Below are 21512 nucleotides of genomic sequence, written 5' to 3' on the forward strand. Positions count from 1 at the left end.
ATCATCCTTTCCCCACAAATTTCCCACAGGAAGTCCCCATGCTGAGTTGACAAAGTGACAATGGACCTCAAAGCCAAAACAGAGGCTACACTGCTTCTAGAAGTTGGGCTGCTTCTGGGGAAAGCAGTCTTGCATGCTTGTGGGATACGAAGCATTCCCATCCTGCCACCCCTCCTGCCTGGCAGAAAAGGGGGTGCTGCGCACATCTTCCTGATTCGTCTCTCCTCTGCATCAGGTTAACAAACTTCCAATGGGATTGGGACAGGTATACTTCCCTTTAATGTGCCTGCTAACTCACTGACAACCTGTTTACTGACTTTCAGCAAATGCTGACCACTAAGCGGCTGCGATGACGTGAATGGGAAGGCTGTCATTTCCCAGAGAGCAATCCTGGCGTGCTGGTACCATAGCTGAGTTGCTAGGCGTCCTGGGCAGGGCCCTGCCATGTCCATGGAGGCCCAAGCAGTGGGAAGGTGGCTGCTCACCACCAGGCAAGGCTACCTCACCAACATCTGCATAGGCCCTTTCTGAGCTGCTTTTCTCCATAACCCAAGGATGGAATATCTAACATGATGTGACCTTATAGGGAGAAGCCAGTTCAACCCCCAGTTTCCCCATCTGTCTTCCTTTTAGAAAATGCCCCTTCCCTGGGACTTGGGACATGGAAGCCAACCACCGTCCCATTGGAGGTGGCCAGGATGACTGCAAGGGGTCCAGGACCTGCACAGCCACAGAATGGCCAAGCATAAGTAGGGCTGCTACTACAGGGCCAGAGCATTTGTAGGACAGGAACGCCACAATGAGAGCACCCAACAGAGACAGGGAAGAAGGACTCTGTGCAGATCGGGTCCCACTGTACTTGGAGCTGCCCCTTCCTAGCTGTGGACGCAGGAGGCCTCCACTGTTTCTGCCAATTTAAACTGCAGCTCTGCAGGTGAAAGGAGCTTAACCGTGTCAGCTACACCATCAGCTCACTGACTTCACGGCTTCTCATTGAGGATAGGGAAATGTTCGAGATGCTCAGGAAACGCCTCTAGTGCCTATGTCCATTCATAAGGACACACAAGGCTGGTTCAGCAATGTTACCTGCCCCATCATCTGTGGAGCCTGCAACGTGCCCACCGTGCCTGATATCAAAACAAGCTGGGCCCATGGGTTTCTCCACATCCAAAGGCCACACTGAAAACCTTCATTCATTGCGACCCTTTCCCAGGAGACAGAAAAACCAAATTACTTTCCAGAAGAAACACAAGACTCTCGCAAACTTGACACATACCGTAATGCAATTTCTGCATGTTTCCAAATAGTAACTACTGGCCTTCATAAAGGGAACCTGGGAAAAAAAAGCCATCCCATTCAAATTGGGTATGTTTAAGGAGCTTTATCTCATATATGCAAATGGTTTACGGGTTCCCAAGACTTATCCAATAACTGCACAACATAATGAAGCAAGAAGCCAATGGCCACCAGCATTAATGAACAAGCCCAAGAGCAGCAACAACTATTTCTGGTGTTGCAAGTTAAAGCCGCACTGCAACATCTTGGAAAGTGCTACAAAGACAGTGTGAACACACCCACCTAGCCCTATGCAGAGCCTCAGGCAACAGAGCTGAAACCCAGGAATCTGAGGGAACAGTGGTGAATGAGTTCCATTCTGTCCAGACGCTCAACAACTAGGCAGCCTGTGAATTATCTTTAATTCTGTAATGAGCAGGAAAAAAAATGTCCCCTAAGGACAGCTTTTACTTAAGAAAAAGAAAGAAAAAACTCATGATATTTTCCTATTTTAATTGTGTAAGTAGAATGCCAAGGGATAAGGCAAGACACCCCCTTTCCCTGATGCCCAGGGCCTCTGAAAACCAGCAGGTTTGATTCAAGCCCTGCAGAACCTTCACTGCCCACACGGGAGCGCTGGTGGGAAGACACAGGCTGACAGTAGGCTCCAGCAGGGCAGGATGGGCAGGCGGTCCAGGACCCTACACAAGATCCTTGTCCCTGAAGATGGAGAGGAAAGGACGGTTTCAGTGGGACCAATCAGGGGCAGAGCCAAGGGACAGAGCCTCTGGAAGCTGGAACAGCCAAGAACATGGCTCCTCCCCTAGCGTGTCCAGGAGGAGCGAGGGCCCCCACACCCCAACGGCAGCCTCGATAGGAGCTTGGAGAAGTATGAGGCAACTAACGTGCACTCATCAGCCACCAGGTCTTGGTGATTTGTTACTGCGGTGACAAAACCAGCACAGGTGACATTGCCGCCTAATCTGAGCTTCTTCCTCCCTGTGTTTGGGTGGGATTGGGGGTGCTTCTGCAGTGACAAATGTGAAGGAATGAAGACAAATGACCCTTTTGAGCAGAAACAACCGAGCCTTTGCCTTGGTGATGCTGTCAAATGGAAGAAAGGTCTGCGAAGGCAGAATGTTTCTCAGGGTATAGAAGTATGGAAACCCACAAAGAAATAAAATAGAGAGAAGCTTCCAGCAGATTGAGGCCAAATGCACAGAGTCTCTGCTGATGGGCCAGAAGAAGTTTTTAAAAGCTGCTTCGAAGCACATAAATCTTTGACCCTGTTGCTCCTTTTACACGTCCTACTCAATTCTTTGTTCAGGACAGCACGAAGGTCCTGACCTGGGAACACACGGCAGAGGATGCCGAGTTTGCAACAGAGTGAAAAGTGAATGCTGCTGTCTCTCCCAAGGATGGGCTTGTTCTACGACACTGCTTTGATTCTTCAACCCATCGCTGTCCCACGTGTGGGAACACCAGGAACTCAACATTGGAGTGAGCAGCACACACTAACACATGTCATTTTAGGGATGGAAGGAATATTGTCCTCCTCAGGACATGGTAAGACTTCTGTGATGTATTGAGCAGTACTTTCTGTACTAGTCTCCTCCGTTTCATGAATTTATTGATTTAAAACACATTTATTAAGCACCCTAATACTGAATTTCCTGCTGAAGATAAAAGCTGGAGCACACAGCTGCCTGTTGAAGGCTCTATCTCAGGAAAAATGAAATCACAGAAATCTTACAGGGCAAGCCCTGAACGAAAAGCAGCGGGAGATAGCTGTGGGATTGGGCAGGATGCTGTCAACCCCTCCTGCCCCACACCCCAGCCCCTGTCCTCACCATCTAAGTCATAAAGGTAACATGCTCAACTAAACAACACTGTAGAAAGCAAATCCTTCACTGTAGTGGACTGACAACTGGTGGCCAACTTACAATCCCCAACTGAACTGAGTAAGCATGGTACTGGGTGTGGGAGGCCCACCTAAGGATTGTTGCTACCAGCATAAGATGCAGAACTGGAGAAGACATGAGCCTGTTGGGAGCTGAGAGAAGGCTGTTGGGAGCTGGCAGAAGCTGTAAGGACCTATTGATTCTTTTGGAGGAGCTTGTCATCCTGGCTTTCCTGATGAACTCAGCTCTTTTCATCCTGCGAGGAGCTTGGGACCTTGTTGGCTCTGAGAATGGTGCCACTCTTTGAGCATTGCTTCCTAGCTCCAGAGGGGAAAATGGTGCACTGCCAGTCTCCTGGAGATACTTGTCACATTGGCTTTCCTGATGGGAACTCAGCCTTCCTGATCACTGGAGGACATCGGGACCTCACTGATGCTGAGGATGGCTGTGGTACCTTTCAGGGGAGCTCCGGTTCTTACTTTGAGCATAGCTTCCTGGCTCCAGAGTAGATCCCACAGCCTCCTGGCACAGATCCTTCATCCTGCCGGCACAGATTTTCTAGCTTCCATCACTGATCTTTGGGCCTTCCCAGTGCAGATCCGTGAAACAGGCCTGCATGAGACATTGTTATGGGCTCTAGGCATCCAATTGGACTCGTGGAAGGCACTGTTATGAGCTCTAGGTCTTCAGCTGGACTCATGCAGGACATTTCCGTGCGATCCAGGCCCTCAGCTAGATTCCTTGGTCTTAGCGTGTGGACAGGTTTCCTGCACTCTCTTGTATATTATTCTTTGTGTGACTATTATAGCTAATCTTATAAATATGTGTCCTGTATTGTACTGTTCACCTTGCAAATAAGCCCCAAACCAACACATTCACTCACACAGTTCAAGGCCTCTATGCTCCTTTCTTTTCAGAAAAACAGACTGCCCCCCCCAAAAAAAAACAAGTACTTTAAGAAATACTACAATCTCCAATTTCCAGCCATTGGAACCACTATGAAACCAGCCCAAATTCCTAAGCCATGTGTGAGTTTTGCAACTGATGTGGAAGAAGAACCAGCGCTGTCCTCTGTGCTCCCAAAGCCTTGATGACCCCCAGTCTCCTTTCAAACTTTTCTTTGGGCTTATTACTCAGGCTGTGTTCCAGCTCAGTATCAGAGAGATTTCAACAGAGGAGTAAAAGAAACACAGTTTCCCAGTTACCATTCTTTTAACTCGAAAATTCAATCGAGATCTCATCTTCTCTAAAACTCCTGGTGAGCAGACAGATTAAAGTAACAAAATTTTCCTGATTACTTGTAAAGACATGTGGTTCACATCCCACCTTTGCAACAGCTTTGATTCCCAACTTAGAATTCAGTCCTGGGCTCTCTGTCTAAGAAAGGCATTGACTTCAAGAATCTCACAGGTGTAACTTTCTGCTGTGGTTTGTGTCTGAGTGTTCCCCCAAAGCCACATGCAGTCATAGGGCGGGCTTTTAGAGTTTATGATTAATCTATGATCCAATGCTGGGATTATGGGTGTGAGTGCTACACCCACCCTGGGGCAGGTAGTCTGCATATGTAAGGGAGAGAAACAGGCTGCTTGCAGCCACTCCTCCCTTTTTGCTCTTGTTGCCTTTGCTGTTTTCTGCCATCATGAACTGTTGCCCCCTGCCATGTGCCACTCTGCCTTAAAGCCAGCCGAGTATGGGCTGTTGGGAGCTAAATAAACCTTTGAATGAGCTAAATAAACCTTTCCCTCCTTAATTTTGGGTGTCAGGTATTTTGTCTCAGCAAGGAGAAGAAAGTAACCATGACAGAATTTGGTACCAGAGAAGTGGGGTCGTTGCTGTGACTATACCTGACCATGTGGTTCAAGAGCCTTTGGAAATGGCTTGTGGGAAGTGTTTGGAAAGGTTTGTTGGAGATGTCACCTGAAAGAGTAGCACTAGAATACCTTTGACTGTTCTGTCTGGGCGATTCTGGTCAGAGCTCAGAAGCCCAGAGGGCTGATAGAAATCCTGCCAGTAAAGACCAGGTTGGGGACGTTTCTGCTATGAAGGACTGCATTGGTTGTTGGAGTCCAGATGATATGTGTTATGGCAGAATATGTGTTATGTTTGGCAGAAAGTTTGTCTGCATTTTGCTCATGTCCAGAGACTTTGCCTGAGACTGAGATTAAGGGCAGTGGACTAATTAATCTGGCAAAAGATATTTCAAGGCAGTTGAATGTTGGGGCAGGGGCATGGCTATTGTTGGGGGCTTTTAGCCAGATTTATATTGAGAATCAAGAGCAAAGAGCCTAGCAGGATAATTTAAAATGTGAGTTTGGCTGGAAAGGAAGTTCCAGTAAAGCTGTGGATTGCAAAGATAAGAGATGAGGAGATCTCCTTACTGAGGAGGAACAAGAGAATAGAAAAGATGGCCTGAGGGCATCACTTGGAGAAGCAAGTCTCCACCCTTGCTGTCTCAAAACTGCAAAGAAGAAAGATCTTGCCTTGAGGAGAAAGCTGCAGAGCGCCATATTCCAGAGTGGTGGGGTGGCAGCGGCCACACCAGGTTCCAGAATGGTGGGGGCACAGAGAATTTGTTCCTCAGAATTGGATACAGAGTGCTTAGCAATCCAGGCACTCAACCCCTATGGCCAAGAGAGGGGAAAGCTTGGTTAGTGCTCCAGGTGGCAGCAGACCTTGGCATCATCCATGTGGCTCTGGTTGTAAGCACATACAAAATGAGGTTAAGAAGGCTTCCACCTGGATTTCATAAGGCCTGCAAGGCCAGGCAGTGTGCCACTGAGAGGGCCATGTGTGAAGCTGTGAGTATGAAGCGAAAGGTGCAGTGGAGACCTCAGAAGTTTGGAAAAGCTTGGAATGTAGATCATCTTGGGAAAGCTGCAAGAACGGAGCAAAGCAGGCCTAAGAGAGAAGCCATGGGAGCTGTAACCACCAAAAGTGCCACAGGGGTGAAACCACGCAAGCCCTTTGGAGCTCACAATGTGCCACAAGTTGCTTCAGAGCTGGATATGGAATTACAGGAAATAATGTTAACCCTGCTGGAATTTGGACTTGCTTTGGTCCCAGTGCTCTGTATACCCCTATTTGTACCTTTTGGAATGGTACTGCTTATTTTGTGCCACTGAATGTGGGAAGTGTCTAACCTTTCATCTGCACAGGGACTCACAGCTAAGAGTTTGCCTTACATCTCAGAGGAGACTTGGGACTTGGACTCTTCAGCAGCGCTGAAACTGTTAGGACTTTGGTAACTCTTGAGATGGACTAAAATGCCTTTTGCATAAAGGGATGTACATGAGTCTTTGGGGGGAACAGGGGTGGAATGTTACAATTTGTGTCTGAGTGTTCCCCCAATGCCTCATGCAGTCATGGGGCAGGCTTTTAGAGTTTATGATTGATTCATGGTCCAATGTTGGAATTATGGATGTGAGTACTACACCTGCCCTGGGGCAGGTAGTTTGCATACAATGTAAGGGAGGGAAAAAGGCTGCTTGCACTGCCCCTCCTTTTTGTTCTGGTTGCTTTTGCTGTCTTCCACTGCCATGAATGATTGCGCTATGCCATGTGCCACACTGCCCTGGAGCCAGCCGAGTATAAACTGAAACCTCCACAGACGGTGAGCTAAAAAAAACCTTTCCCTCCTTAATTTTGGGTGTCAAGTATTTTGTCTCAGCAATGAGAGAAAAGTAACCAAGACACCTTCTCTGTTCTCTCATGAGCTCTAATAAATGCAAAAACTCAGCTTGGCAAAGGTCATTTCTCAAAATGACCAAGGTGGTTCACATCCTGGGTGCTTGTGGTCCATTTCTCCTCTCTAGGCCAGAGTGGAAAGTCATCCCATCCTCCTTGGGGTCTTACTTGTCTTGTGCTGAAGCTTTAGGGCTCCTCACCTGTGTAGTCCCCTCCAGGGCCCACAGGAATCCCTAGTCTTTGTTCTGCAGTCACAGGTAAGATCTCCACTTGCCCCTTGCCTCATCCCCCGCTCATGCCCTGTGGTAGCACAGAGAGAACTTGGGCAGTCTGAGATCTGAGGAAGATGAGGTAGGAGCAGTTAGCTACTTAGGTTTGTTAGGATATATCCACCTGTTTCACTGTCATATCTATGTGAAGCTAATTGTTATATTTGAAATTTTGCCTTTTTCCCATAAGTTGTTTCAACTTTTAGCCCTGGATCTGTGGCTGTCGGATCCATAACTTTTTGGGATTTTCCTTCCTTCCCCAACTGGATTGTAAACTCACTCAACAGCAGAAGAAGTTAAGTCTGTTTCGAAGCAGGTGCCACAAATTATTGCAACACCTGTCAACTCTGTCTGGTTTAGATTATTTGACCCTACCAGCCCTTTTGTGATTACAGGTCACCAAAACCTAGCTGATCATGGAGGAGCAGAAAATACCTCTAAACTGAATGAGCAAATGTGGTCCAATGAAGGACATTTCCGATACCAGGCAAGCAGTGCGATGTCCCCAGAGCTGTGTCTGAGGACAGTAGTACTCTGCAGAAGCCACTGGCGGACACTTGACACAATATCTGCAGGGCCACAGTGACATCCCATGCTCTTACACAGACTACGGTGAAAAGGGTGACAGGTATGACACAGGGAAGGTGACATCCCCTGCCCTTGCCTTGCCACAGTCCTCAACGGATTGCTCAAATGAACCCAAGGAAGGAAGTTCTAACTTCACCCAGGATGGCGAGGCCAATGCAGGTAAAACCCAAATATGAAATGACTACAAGTCTCCCTCAGGCTCCCTGCCTGCCCAGGGTTCCCGCTTTCTGGTACCTCGTCCCCTGTCCCCAGTATCTGTTGATAGTAAAACAACATCACAAAGCAATGAGTGGAAAGTTACATCAAAAGTCCTTCCAGTGAAAGGAGAAATCTGTTCTTAATGTCATAGAGAAGCATCAAATCCTCAGTGCATTTCATACAGCTCTTCCATTAAATGTTGACCTCCAGAATATTTTAAATTATGGATTTCCTGCTACCAATTACTAAAAAACTTGTGATATTTTAGTAGAATCGAATGACAGGTTTCATTAATCACAATTTGAGAATATTAAAAACTGCTGTAGGAAACAGAGGTTGTCCTGCCATGTCTCTGCTGACTTTTAAGGAGGATTTGAGCTTTAGGACCATCTTGTTCACACCCACGTGGACATTTCCACACTCACTGTTCATGTCTGCACTCGTGTCAGTTCCCTACCTTCATCTCGATTTGCTTGGTGTCTGGGTTCTGAAATAGCAGCTTTACTCGAGTGTTCCCGTCATCTGAAGACCCCTTCAGCTGGGAGAACTTAAATCTCCAGAGCACATTCTGTAAGGGAACAGAATTAGTTATTCCCAAAGCAGAGCTCATTTATACAAAAAAAAAAAAAAAAAAAAAAAAACCTGTTAATAGTTAAGAAGTGTACAGATAAATGCCATCCTCTGTAGCCATCTGGTCTACCTCTGCATGGAAGGTGTCAAGCCTCTGTCTGCTGCTGCTCCTGTCTGCACTGTCTGTCTGCCCCTCAGCACCTATGCCACATAACCATCTATCATCCTCGTTCTTCTACCTTGCCTCGTGGGCTTCCTGGGCTCAGCTTCCTGAAAGTGTCCTAAAGCTCTGATCCTCTTTTCTAAACACCCTCTATCAGACCTGGACTCAGCAGACCTGTGGGAGACAAAACAAGAACTTAGTTCCACCCAACACCACCTGAGCTGTGGCTCTGGGGAACTCTCTACCTCAGGCTCTGAGAGTCAGCACTCAACATGGGGGTCACACCACCTCTAACACAACCGCAAAATTCACTGGGTGACAAAGATGTCTTAGAGATGAAAGGCACTCCATACATTCCTACTCTAATCAAAAGAGGCCAAGGCAAATAACTACTTAGTGGTGTCTTCTCTAAAAGATAGTCTTTAATTGTCTGTATTTTATTGTAATAAATATATCTTCCCAGGAAAATTCTGATGAGACAAGACAGTTATTTTTAGCAAGGTATAGGCTGAGTTTCTCACAAAAGCATTTTTTAGGAGCATATTTTTCTCAAAGTGTCATAGAGAACAGGAGGTTGGGCAAAGGGGGATGTTTCGTAGAACCTAAGTCACACCTGAACACTGACTCTTATTTATTCTCACTCACACACTGACCTCAAGTCTCTCAACCATGTCTTTCTTTTATACTGAACTTAGAAATTGGGTAGAGGCATTGCATTTCCAGGCAAGTATCAAAGCATGTGCTCTACCACTGAGCTATATTCCTTCACCCTTTTAATTTTTATTTAGAGACAAGGTCAATAATTTGCTCAGGCTAAACTCAAACTAGGAATCCTCCTGCTCCAGCCTGCAGAGTGCTGGGATTACAGGTGTGTTTCACCACATCTGGCTCAGAACAGACCTTTCTGTGAGTCATGGGGACATTGAAGCAAACACCAGCAGCAAACAGGGGGGCCGTCACCAAGGATGAACAACATGGAAAGGCTGCTGACCATCACACCCATGGCCCCATCTCTCCCCAGAGCCTCCCTCTCTGGTCCACACATGGCCCCATCCCATGGCATCTCACAGCACAGCTGAAGGCTGGAAATGGCTGTGACCCCTCTCAACCCATTTAATGCTCTGCTGTGTGTGGTGTTAGCTACTCTCTGGCTCCCAGGAAGAACCTGTGGTTATGTGTATGTCCCCAGCAGAAGCCAGGGAAATCCTGGGCGTGCAGAGTTTCCACCCTCCTCAAAAAACACACAACACCCAAACAAGTCTAGGAACAAGAGCAACAGTACGTGTCTCAAACTGGATTATGAAGGAAAAGGCTTGAGCATGGTCTCCCCTTCCCAGGATAAAATCCTAGGATTAACATAAAAGAGCATTTTACATAGCGCCATCAGCAGCTGTTAAAAATACCCTCTACAAAAAGGGGTAAAGGTACCTGTGTGACAGATACTGTGCTGTTGCTTCACAGAGCCCCAAGGTTCTTGCATTTGAGTGTTATAGGTGACTTCTCAGTGTCGGCTGCTTTGAGAAAAATGTTTCCTTCTGAGAACCACACCCCCAGCCCCAGGTCAGTCATGTAGTACAGTACTAATCGTATTCCATAGCCCTGGTCAGGGGCATAAAATCGATCTTTCATCAGCTCCTCCTGGTCGGGAATGTACTATAAAATGGCCCAGATGCAGAGGGCAGGGTTGGCATGGATGACAGGCCTCATGCTCTCTGTCCCTTCCTGAGCTGCGTTGGGTGAATGCGGTGACACCTAAGGCCCCTGGGAGGACAGCACTCTCTCAGTCACCTGTCCACATCCACCGGGAGGGGTCTGTTTCCATTCTTCCTAAGATTTCCTCTCATGTAATGAGTATAAAGCAGTTTTTCTTAGAAAAAGAACACGGTTTCCATCATGGATGTAATTTCTGCATGTTTTGCCTAGAGGGCATCTGCTTAGCAGTTTCATCTGAAGACCTGAGCCTTTCTTAAAAGAGGACTGGGTCTCTGGAGCCGCAGGTGGGCTGTGGACATCCCATCCAATGAATAAAGGCCGAAGGGGTCCTGATTTTAGTTCTCCATCTCCAAAGACAGAAAAAAATTTCTGAGGTTTTAGGAATTGAAGAACAGGCTTATAGATAAACATGGGTTATGTGAAGCATACTAATGTTTACACTTTGATTACAGGTGCTGTAAACGACGATCACCAGCGCTCACTTCTCTTGTAACGAAGATGTGTTTTTAAAGTACTGGCGACAGAAAGTGAGATTTGAATCCATCCTTGGGGCCAGGAACTCCTGATTCAAGCAGGGCTCCCTTCCCAGCAATTTCCTGGGGAGCCTAGAGAACCCTTCTATTCTGCCCATTCAAACAAACCAGGTCTTCATTTCCTTTCCTATAAGAAAGTCAACTCCCTCTCCTCTTATTTCCTCCCAAACTGGTCTGTTTCACCCCACAAGCCTCAACTCAACCCGTAGGATTATGTGGTCCCAGCCAATTGAAGGACTCGGCTCTGGGAGCGCTGAGCCGGGCTCCAAGCCCATGTGACAATCGCACCATCCCCCCCCCCGGAGGAGGAGTTGTAATCTTGCTGCTACCAGTCGAATGCATTCATCCAGAAAGGAAAAAGGAAATCAGGAATAGAAGGCAACATGTAGAGGTGAGTCTCTTTTCTGAAAATGCCCTCAAGCAGTCCAAAAATGTGGGACAATCCCTCTTCACTTTGGGGTCTGCAGGAGCTGTGCTCTTCCTGTCTCTCCAACCTCTTCTGCATTGTCACCACTTGGTGGCCTAATGTCCCCACACCAGCCGTCCCTCCTTCCTTGTCCAGCTCCACCTTTGTTTCTAGCTTCTCTCCAGCTATAGTTTAATTATGACAGAAACAGGACATCCGTCTGACCAAACAGAGCTAGAGAAGCTGTGAAGCTAAGTGTCCCAACCCCCAGCTAGACACGGCAAGTGACAGTCCTCTGGGCATCAATGTCTTTCATTTCTGGCAGCTGGAACAGTGGTCTAGCTCATTCTTGTCTAATGATGTTCAAACAAGAATTAATGAATGTTTTCTCACTTGTTACGTAAGTGCAGGAAACATTTCCGTTGCCAGTCATGGTTTTTTTTTTCCTGCTCAATTACTCTTTGTTGATGTTGAACATAGACAGCGGATGGTCTGGTGATGAACTGGTGCTTGGTAATAATTGCTCATCTTGCTCATCTTTCCTGGGCAAGTTCAGAAATAGAGAATTTTGAAATTGGAACCTGTGTGTGCGTCTGAGGTTAGATCCATGTAGATACCTAGCATGAAAACCTGGGTGATTGTCAAGATCCGAGTCATCAGGCTTATTTATGTGTTTCATTGGTGCTGGGGCTCAAAGCCAAGGGCTTACATGTGCTAAACAAGCCCTGTACCTCAGAGCTGCAAGTTGTTTCTTACAGGCCTTCAGTTAATGCCAGGTTGTGGCTAGCTGTGGCTCAGAAATAATACACAAATGGCCTGATTTCACAGGGCAACGTGCCAGTGAGGTGGTGATTATCTGGTGTGTGTGAGCATGGTAAATCCCACGTTATTACTACAAATACTATGTGTACCCCTAATGGGAAACACCCTAACAATTTCCCTGGAAGTAAAATAACTCTGGCCTTCATAAATTTTCTAGTCCCAGAATTCTGGAGAGGAAGCAACTTCACCATCCAGCTCAGTGTTTCTCAGCCTCTGGGCTAATCATACGTTAGATCCAATGATCTCTGGGGTGCACTTTGGGGTGCTGAGCAGCACCTTTGGGCTCACCCACCCAAAGCCCTGATGCGGGAGAAATGTCCCATAAATCAGGATACAAATGTCTCCAGACACGGCCCAACTTCACCTAGGTGGGCGCCCTCATCCTGGCAGACGCCTTTGCCCTATCAGAATGGAGAAGGCAGAAGTGAGGGCCAAGGTCCCACAAGGAAGGGTTAGCTTCAAAGTGCAGGCTGCAGACCCGAGCTCGTGGGAGTCAGCACCAAGGTTCTTCACTGAAAGCTCAGACAGCTGGGAGAAAATGACTTTCAGCTTTCAGGGGCTTGAGAAGCAGCTACACTCAGCGTAGATAAGATCCCAGCAGAGGCTGAGGTTGTGCTTATACTCCTGGCCGTGATGCCAGAGAAGATGCAGGCAGCTGAAGTCCTGTGCACATCGCAGCGCTCACTAAGCTGGTGTTCAGTGACTTTTTCGCCCCAACCACCCCACCGCGCCTCGCCTTTCCTTTCCCTTCTTTCCCTGGCCTTTTTTCTCCTCTCCTCTCCACTCCTTCCTTCTTTCTTTTTCACAGGATCTCACTATGTAGCCCAGGCTGGCTTTGAACTTGGAACTTCTTGCCTCAGCCTCCCGAGTGCTGAGCTACAGGCATGCGCCACCAAGCCTGGCTGAGGTCACTCTTTGGGGCTAAGTTCCACCTGAGGCCCTAAATACCAGACCAAAATGGAGTCACTCCTACCAGGTACCACATGATCAAACTTCACATGAAGGGGGAAAATCCCCAAATAGACCAGATTTCCATAAAAACTAGAGTTTCACAGCAACCATCAGAAGCACAGGCAGCCCAAGGCCTGGAAATTCGGGTACTTCTGCTTTAACCCCTTCCACAAAAGCAATGGACAGTGAACCAACCTGTACTCTGTGAACAAGATACTGCCCAATGGAGGCCTTGCCTGAAAAGCCGGTTAGGTCTTTAAACTCAATGGGTTGACATTTTGCTTGCTGACAGCAGCAACCTTCATCCGGGGACTTTCCCTTTGCACTCATCCTTGGTCAGCAGGAAGTGAAAGTCTGGCATGATCACAGAACAAACCATGCTCCTGGTCTCTGTGGAATGTTTCCCCAACACGTCTGTGCCAAGGGGGACTCACGCACTCATGGCGATGCAGCTCATTACTTTTGCTGACAGCGGCATCTCCAGGCCAAGGAAAGCTGGACTCCAGGGCAGCATCCAGTTCCCAGAACCAGTTTACGAATACACGTGTGTGGGTGCTGGGTTACAGCACCGGAAATGCTCAGGTTTGAAGCCAGCAGTAGTCAGTGTTCCCTTTCAAAGTGTTTAATGCCCTGGGTCTTTCCTTGCAGAGGATCAAGAAAACCCATCCTGTGCCTCCTCCTCCCCCAGCTCCACCCTGATGGGAACCGTGGTCAACAAACACCACCAAGGTGGCCTCTCTATTACATGGGCTCAGGGCTCGTGAGAACCCTGAGGCCTGAGCTATGGGGTGAAAGACAGGGTATGTGCAGGCTCAGCTCAGACACCGCACTCAAGCCTCAGCGCTGGTCGCCCTATGGGGCATTTTCCAGCTTTAACACTCCTGGGAGGCTAGGAGATACGTCCCCAGTGTTAGTGTGCTTGGACCCATCAGTCTCACCTTCGTCTTGCTGTCGAAGCAGGTGAATCCCAGAGCGAAGTCCACGGTGAAACACAGCACCTCTCCCTGCCAGCTGCACATGTATGTTTTGGACTGGAAAAAAGCATTAATTTTGAGAAAACATGAGTAGTCCTGTTCACTGAGGTAGCTGTCATATTAACCGCCTTAGTCAAAAGATTTGTTTTTAAAGCCTAAATGTGCAAACTGGAGGACCCCAGGTCCCAGGAGCCTGTAGAGATGGCTGATCTCAGGACAGTCCCTTCTTGCTTTGTGACGTTAGGCAGACGTCTCAGCTTGGGAAAAGCCGTGTCCAGATAGGCACTGTTTCACTAAAAACAAATGAGTGCAACAGCCCAAGAAAACTGTGTTCCCCGGGGACGCCCTGGGTTCTCGAGGGTCAGCCTCATTGCTCCTGCACTCTGGATACGAATCCCAGGGCTGCAGATGAGTTCCGGTGGAATCCAGTTATATTGATGGTTTCAACTTAAAATGAACCTGGCTGCCAAACCGTATCTGATAACGACCAGGTAAACTAGAGTTTCATTATGCTTCCTGCTCATAATGAAAATAATCTAAGACTTAATTGTGTAATTAAATGGGAGCATCTGGTAGGGAACCAATAATTGTCTTTTAATGAGTCCCATAAATCTAATCTGAACACTATTTAATATTTCATTGACTTTCTTTTATGTCCTCCTAATGTATTATTTTTTCAGGAGAAGCAATAAAACATCTATGTGGCATTCCATATGGTATGATATATCCTCTCAGGAACAGTAGCAGATTTTAAAAAAATAACTCAGGTCTGGTATTTCTTAATAATTTACCTTCAAAATTAATTTTTAGTGTTCGAGAAAATTATGTTTTGCACAGTTCAATTAAAAGTGCTTTTTAAACATCAACTGTTAAAATTTCCAAATATTCCAAGAGATGAGACAGCAATCATGTTAGATACCAGCCAGAGGAAAACCCAGTGGTTTATTCTTGGCTGTCAGACTTTATTTTAAATAACATTGCTTACAATAATGTTGCCAGGCTAGAGATGGGCAGGTGACCCACCAAGCTGCCCTCTAGAGGATTAGAAACGTGTCCCACCATGAAGAAACGTGTCCCAAGGGTGAAAGCAGGGCAGGGAGCAGGGCAGGGCCACTGCTCAGAAATCCTCACAGAGGAGCCACAGCCCAGCCACAAGGACAGGAGAACCACCACCCCCAGCCCACAGCAGCAAGGAGTCACTGTCACCAACCTAGGAGTCTGCACATCTACAGACTTTAAATTCAGTCTTGAACTGGAATAAAATCAAAGTCAGCATATAGTGGGGAAAAACTAACAAATTAAGCAAAAATAGAGATAGCAGGTAGAGAAAAGAAATCTGCTTCACAAATCTACCAGGAAGGCTATGGCTTATTGTGTCTGAACTCGCCAGTCCTGTTCCAGGGACCTGTGCACCTTTCCTTCTTTGTCACTCGGAAGGCTGCGTATTTTAGTAGAAAGAATATGACCTGCAGAATAGAAATTCTTAGGAGGGATGATACCAGGGTGCTTTAACCACTAGGTGACCCTAGAGAAGTCACATAGCCCTTCTGAACTTGAGTTGTCTCATTAGTGAAAGTAAATCGACACTTAGAACTAGTTTATAGTTGAGTAATGCATGCATATGCAGAAAGCCTGGAGTATTATTTAACATGGATGTAATTCTCACAGCTGCTCGTGTGTGTGTGTGTGTGTGTGTGTGTGTGTGTGTGTGTATGTGTGTGTTCAGCCCTTGATTTGCACAATCTGTACTGCCATCTGCAGCTCTATTTCACAAGGTTCATGGAAGGAGAAAGGGGAAGGCTGGGCCATGAGTACACCTGGCCAGTCCAAGGGCTACCATCCTCCCTGGGTCTAGGCCCGAGCCGCTGGCACTGCGAGTTGGTCCCTAGATATGTAGACAGTGCCTCACCTCAGAAGGGAGCCCTCAGGGGCCTGGGTGGCCAGCTCTCCTGAGTTTCAGCCATGTTTGTTTCTGCCTCAGTCACTCCCAAGACACTCAAAAGCCAAACCTTGAATCTTGGAAGTGTTTTCTTTTTTTGTTTGTTTCTGGTTTTTTTTGTTTTTTTCCGGTACCAGGGATCAAACTCACAACCTTGCACTTGCTGGGCAGGCGCTGTGCCGCTGAGCTAAATCCCCAGCCCCTTGGAAGTATTTTCTGCAGAATCCACTTGGGCAACTCGATGCCTTCTCTGTCCTCACCAAATGTCAGATCTTTCTCTCCTCTTCAAGCAGCTGGTTGCTCTTCAACTGTCCCCACCGGAAGGCTGCCTCTGCCTGCCACCAGGCACAGACCATCTCCAGTTTGAAGTTAGAAACAAAGTGGTTGCTGTAGTCTTTGGAAAGAAAGTGACACAGGAAGTCTAGCTTCTGCAGCAAACAGCCCTGCAGGGATGCAGACGCTTCCTGTGGTTGGTTTCTCCACAGCTAAAACCCACTGTAGTGGACTGACAACTGGTGGTCAACTTATAACCCCCAGCTGAACCAAGTAAGTGTGGTCCTGGGAGTGGGAGGCCCAACTGGGGACTGTTGCCAGCAGTATAAGAGGCAGAACGGGAGAAGAAGAAGAGAGGCTGTTGGGAGCTGAAGAAGCTGTAAAGAGCTGTTGGTTCTCTTCGATGAGCTCAGCATGACGGCTTTCCTGATAAACTTAGCTTTTTTCATCTTCCGAGGAGCTCAGGACCTTGTTGGCACCAAGAATGGCTTTGGTTCACTTTGGGGGAGCTCTGGTCCTCACTTTGAGCCTCGCTTCCTGGCTCCGGAGGGGAAGATGGTACACTGCCGGTCTCCTGGAGAAGCTCAGGTTTTTAGCTGGACTCACGCAGGACATTACCATGGGATCCAGGCCCTCAGCTGCATTCTTCAGTCTTTAGTGTGTGGACATCTTCACTGCACTCTCTTGTATATGATTCTTTGGGTGACTTGTAAATAATTTTATAAAACATGTGTCCTGTATTGTTTCCCCTCGCAGAATAACCCCAAACTATAACACCCACCATGCGTCTGAGCAAGTCCTGGAGGAGGGTATGCTGTGACGAGGGCCAGCCCCAAGTCTGGCACCTCCAGCCGAGGGGGCAGTGGCTGGGTGAGCAGGGAGGAGAGCTGGCCTGTGTGTCCCCTGGACCTGTGGGTGTGATGTTGCCGCACAGCCTGACCCAGGACAGCGTCTGCGTGGCAGTCACAGCTCAGCCTATCCCGGAGCCTGCATACACCTTGGCAACGGGGGTGCAGGTAAGCAGCCCGCCGGATCTGCACATTTAACATGCATGCATGTATCTACATGCAGCTGCCGTCTTTCCCTGCTAAATCTGGGCTTTTAGAGCTGTCAACACCAGCAGCAGTGACCCCAGGCCTTCTGTGACACGCTTCCTCATTATCTCCTGTCATGCTAGCTTCTAGCAGTGTATGTCCCACTAAGGAATCCTACTGTCCATGATAACCAACGAGGACACAGCACGTTGTATCCGGCTCATACACATTTAAATTTGAGAGTAGCTTATTTGCTGCCATGAAAAAGGATGAAGCAACTCAGACACATAGGCTGTTCGGCGTTCCTGTTTGGACCATTATAGTTGAGAAGACTGGCTGCAAAGGGCCTTAGAACATGACATACTACAGTCCCTGCAGGACACATTGTGCTGTCCTGTATGTGACAGTTTTGTCTAGGGTAAGCAGAGCCAGAAGTTTCACCTTTCAGGACACTGGATGGAAAGTGCCTCAGCCCTTTCCTCACCTTAGGCATAAACACAGATGCAAAGCCCTCTGCCACCTTCTGCCACATGGGAGCTCCCATTTCCTGCTTGCACCTGGTACAGGGTGAACAACCATTCTGCAAGATGACGTGGATGAACTCTGCCCACCCTTGGTCGGTTCTCTTTGACATCACTGCTACCTACATCCTAATCACTATGCCCTGTGTATTGCACGCAAGCTCACCCCGGTCCTCTGCACCTCTAAGAACGTCGCTCTCTGGAATGCTTTCTCCCACATGGCCAGCTCCGTGCCCAGCTCCACCATGAAGATGTGGCTCTTCCCCTGGCCAGCCAGGAGGCTGAAGCAGTATGGTCTCTGGTCCTCCAAGTCAAAGTCCTGCAGCCCAAGATAGAGATTGGCTTGCAGCCAGTAGTCATCCATCACCCAGAACTGAAAAACAGGCAGATTGGAACTGGGTCAGAGCTGCAGGGCTGCAGCCAGACTGTGGAGACCAACTGCCATGCAGCAGGGCTCCGGGGGACAGGCTGGGGTGTCCCCTTTGCCTGGTAGAGGGCATCACCTGTCACACCCTTCAGGCAGGTTCCACAGCAGCATCTTTGCATTCACTGGTGTGGAAGTAGCCCATGAGTAAACCCTAAAAAAATGATGTCCGACCTCTGATTATCTGTCCCCGATAAATAAGATACTGGCATCCATACCTTGCTTTTCTACATTCATTTTAAAGATGCAATGAATCTTGCTATTTCTGTACTCAGGGTTAGCATAAAACCAACCACCAGCCTGACTGTAATGGTGCACACTTGTAATCCCAGCACTCTAGGAGGCTGAGGCAGGAGGATTGGAAGTTTGAGCCCAACCTGGGCAACTTGGCCACTTAGCAACACCATCTCAGAATAAAAATGGGCTGGAGATGTGGCTCAGTGCAAAGGCCCTGGGTCCAATCCCAGAACACACTTCTCAGCTTCTCAGAGAGTCTCCAGGAATGACGGGTCTCAGTCACACAACAGAAGACTCTGAAGCAGGATTTGGACTCAGGCAGGGTCCAGTCATGTGAACTGGAAGACCCTGACCAAATACTATGAAATATCCCACAAGCAAAGTCACGGCAGAGAAGATACAAACCAGCCATGCCCTGCTGTCCTGCAGCCCCCGAGGACAGGAGCAGGGAGCAGCAGCATCCCAATTCCATCTTCGCCAAGACTCACTGGTTTCAGTGTCAGTGGAGCAGCTGGGTGTCCGCACCTGTCAACACGGTAAGCCAGAGTCCCACTAGCCACACCTGGTTGCTGGCTCTTTCTCTCTCCATCTTTCTGTCTCTATCTCCTTATCTCTGTATTCTCTGTCTCTACACCTCTCCCTCTCCACCTGCTGTCTTCGGCTCACCCACTCCTACACCGCAAGGAAGGGTGCCTGCCTGCTCACAGGACACGGTTCAGCTCTGTGTTGTGACTCAGGCCTTGTTTTGTGGGCTCCTGGCTGCAGACTTCGAGCCCACCTCCTGCTGAAGGCAGCCTCTCTTCTCCTCAGGCTAGGGCCGGGTAGAAGACACAGATACCTGTGACCTTCCTGTTGCAAACTGCCTCACCTCATGGTGCTCAGAGATAGGGCTCAGTCTCTCCCCATCCCAAACCCTCCAGCAAGGGCTTCTCTGCCTGTTTGACTTCCATGCAGTTTTGCTCCAGCCATGAATTTAGAAAATTACTCAGGGATCCTTACTCTCCGTGTTGGGGTTATCCAAGCTGCTGCTCTCAGGCAGCGGGCGAGCCAGTGCTGAAACGCAGTGCGGGTCCCACAAACACTGGTGCCCTTTCTAATGCATGGAATGGGGGAGGATTGAGATGCGCTTTGAAACCAGGCAAGCCTGGAGCTGGGACTTGGGAATTGCTCCTCAGGACAGAGAATTCCCTCAGCTATGTGAGGAAGCACAGGAAGAATCCAGGGAAAGACAGCCGTCTTCATCCTGAGCCAGACATGGGCAAGTTCAATTTTCCTGAAAATGTAGGCTTGGGTATTTTCACGTTAGGACAATGCCCAGGCTGTCACAGGGTGTCCCTTGCAGTGGAATGGTGCTTTTCTTTCTATGCAAGCCAGAGGCTGCCTGCAATTAAGCTGACAACCATGATCAAGGCTGAGGAGTGCCATTTCCTCATCTATTTCTGGGAGCCCCTGTCTCAGGTAATCAGAGTTGTCGCGTTTCTGCTGCTCTGGCCTCGAGGTGCTAGAAAGCACAGTAACCAGGACCTGGAGGCCAGGAAGGACATCTCAGTGGCCCAGAAAGGCCACCTTTAGAGACCACTGTGTTATGGCAAGGGCTCATGGTCATTTTCCCACTGGATGAACAGAACTCATACAGACAGATCATAAAATATAGCCTATATAGGGTTGTTTTTTTTTTTAACCATTCCTCTTTTTTTTCAGTACTAAGGATTGAACCCAAGACCTCTGCACTCAGCTACATCTGAAGCCCTTCCTTTTTTTTTTTTTTCAATTTTTGTCTGGGCGGGGCTGGGGATTTAGCTCAGCGGCATGGTGCCTGCCCAGCAAGCACAAGGTCATGAGTTCAATCCCTGGTACTGGAAAAAAAACAATTTTTGTCTGGGCAAGCCTCGGTGGAGTTCAAACTCGTGATTTTCTCGCCTCAGCCTCCCAGAGTTCCATGATGACAGGCATGCACTATCATGCCTGGCATGACTATCCCATTTTATAGAGGAGGAAACTGAGGTTTAATGGTGCTGGATCCATTTCTGAGCACTGGAGCCAGGGCTTGAACTGGCCAGCGTCGGAGATGGCTGTGTGTTCAGCCCTCCCGCAGTGGGTCTCCTCTTCCTGCACTGGGGCCCCCACCAGCTCAGGTGCTCCAGAGGGGCAGGTCAGCCTGGCCATGCACCCTCATCCCCAAGACTGGAGGCAGGAGTGCCAGCCTCAGATTGCATCCCAGCAGAACCCCAGCCAGCCTGGCACGAGGCCCCCACTCCTCCAGGGCCTGGATTGGAACAGTGCAAGGGAACTGTTGTTTCCTCCCACACACTTTCCTTTCAATGCCCAAATTCACTGTGCAATTATGTGTTGTAAATAATTCTCTACAAAACCAGCAGTTTACCAGGACTTCTGCTCAGGGAAATAACCCTGCACCTCTGCCTTGGTGGCCTGGTGCCTCTGTTCTCATAGATCCAGCAGCCCACAAGCACGGGGCCAAGGCACCAGGCAGCGAAGCTCCTCAGATCTCCCTGAGGGAACCAGGCTGCCCCTGCACTGCCGTCCCAGGGGACAGCAAGACAGGCCCCCTAGAGGCCAAGGAGACTGCCTCTCATTCACTAAATCAGATTACTCTGGAAGCTTAAAGTGACCATTAGGGAGGAAATGCTGACCTTTATTAGTCACGGAGGACTCTTCCTCTAATAGGAGTGGAATACTTCGTTAGTTGCTCTGGTCAGTCCGGTCCAGGCTTAAATAAAAGCTTTTAGCAGTCAGAGTTGTACTTAAGTGTTAAAAAACATCCTCAACAAAAAACAGTTGATTATCCCCTCTGATTGATAGGCCACGTCTTGTTGTTAGCCTAAGAGAAGACTTATCTAGTAATTTCTTCTCAGGTATGGAACCATGTTCAGAACTAACATGTTGGCAAGAATAGAACTGCTGGTTAAACGTTTTATTCTCAATTAAATGGCCTTTATCAATATTCTGGATTAGACAACAAAATTCCCATTCTGGGTGTTCTCTATAAACTATACTCCTGTTTGAATGTTAAACTTTT

General features: G+C 48.2%; 1 protein-coding gene across 5 annotated transcripts in view; it reads right to left on the minus strand.

The window, feature by feature from the left end:
* The window catches only part of Sntg2 (syntrophin, gamma 2), a 105338-nt gene that overhangs the window by 948 nt on the left and 82878 nt on the right, over positions 1–21512 (minus strand). For 2 of the 5 annotated variants that reach the window (XM_013504329.1, XM_013504332.1), the window contains 4 exons: positions 18881–19000; positions 17981–18187; positions 14012–14104; positions 8373–8483 (listed from right to left, as the gene is read on the minus strand). In XM_013504329.1, coding sequence (XP_013359783.1) covers positions 8373–8483; positions 14012–14104; positions 17981–18187; positions 18881–19000 — 531 coding nt within the window. The remainder of the gene's footprint in view (positions 1–8372; positions 8484–14011; positions 14105–17980; positions 18188–18880; positions 19001–21512) is intronic. The other 3 variants (XM_013504330.1, XM_005404340.1, XM_013504331.1) reach the window with 3 other exon arrangements.

The sequence above is a fragment of the Chinchilla lanigera genome, unplaced genomic scaffold, assembly GCF_000276665.1.
Source record: "Chinchilla lanigera isolate Chin_1 unplaced genomic scaffold, ChiLan1.0 scaffold00086, whole genome shotgun sequence".
In the NCBI taxonomy this organism is placed as follows: Eukaryota; Metazoa; Chordata; class Mammalia; order Rodentia; family Chinchillidae; genus Chinchilla; species Chinchilla lanigera.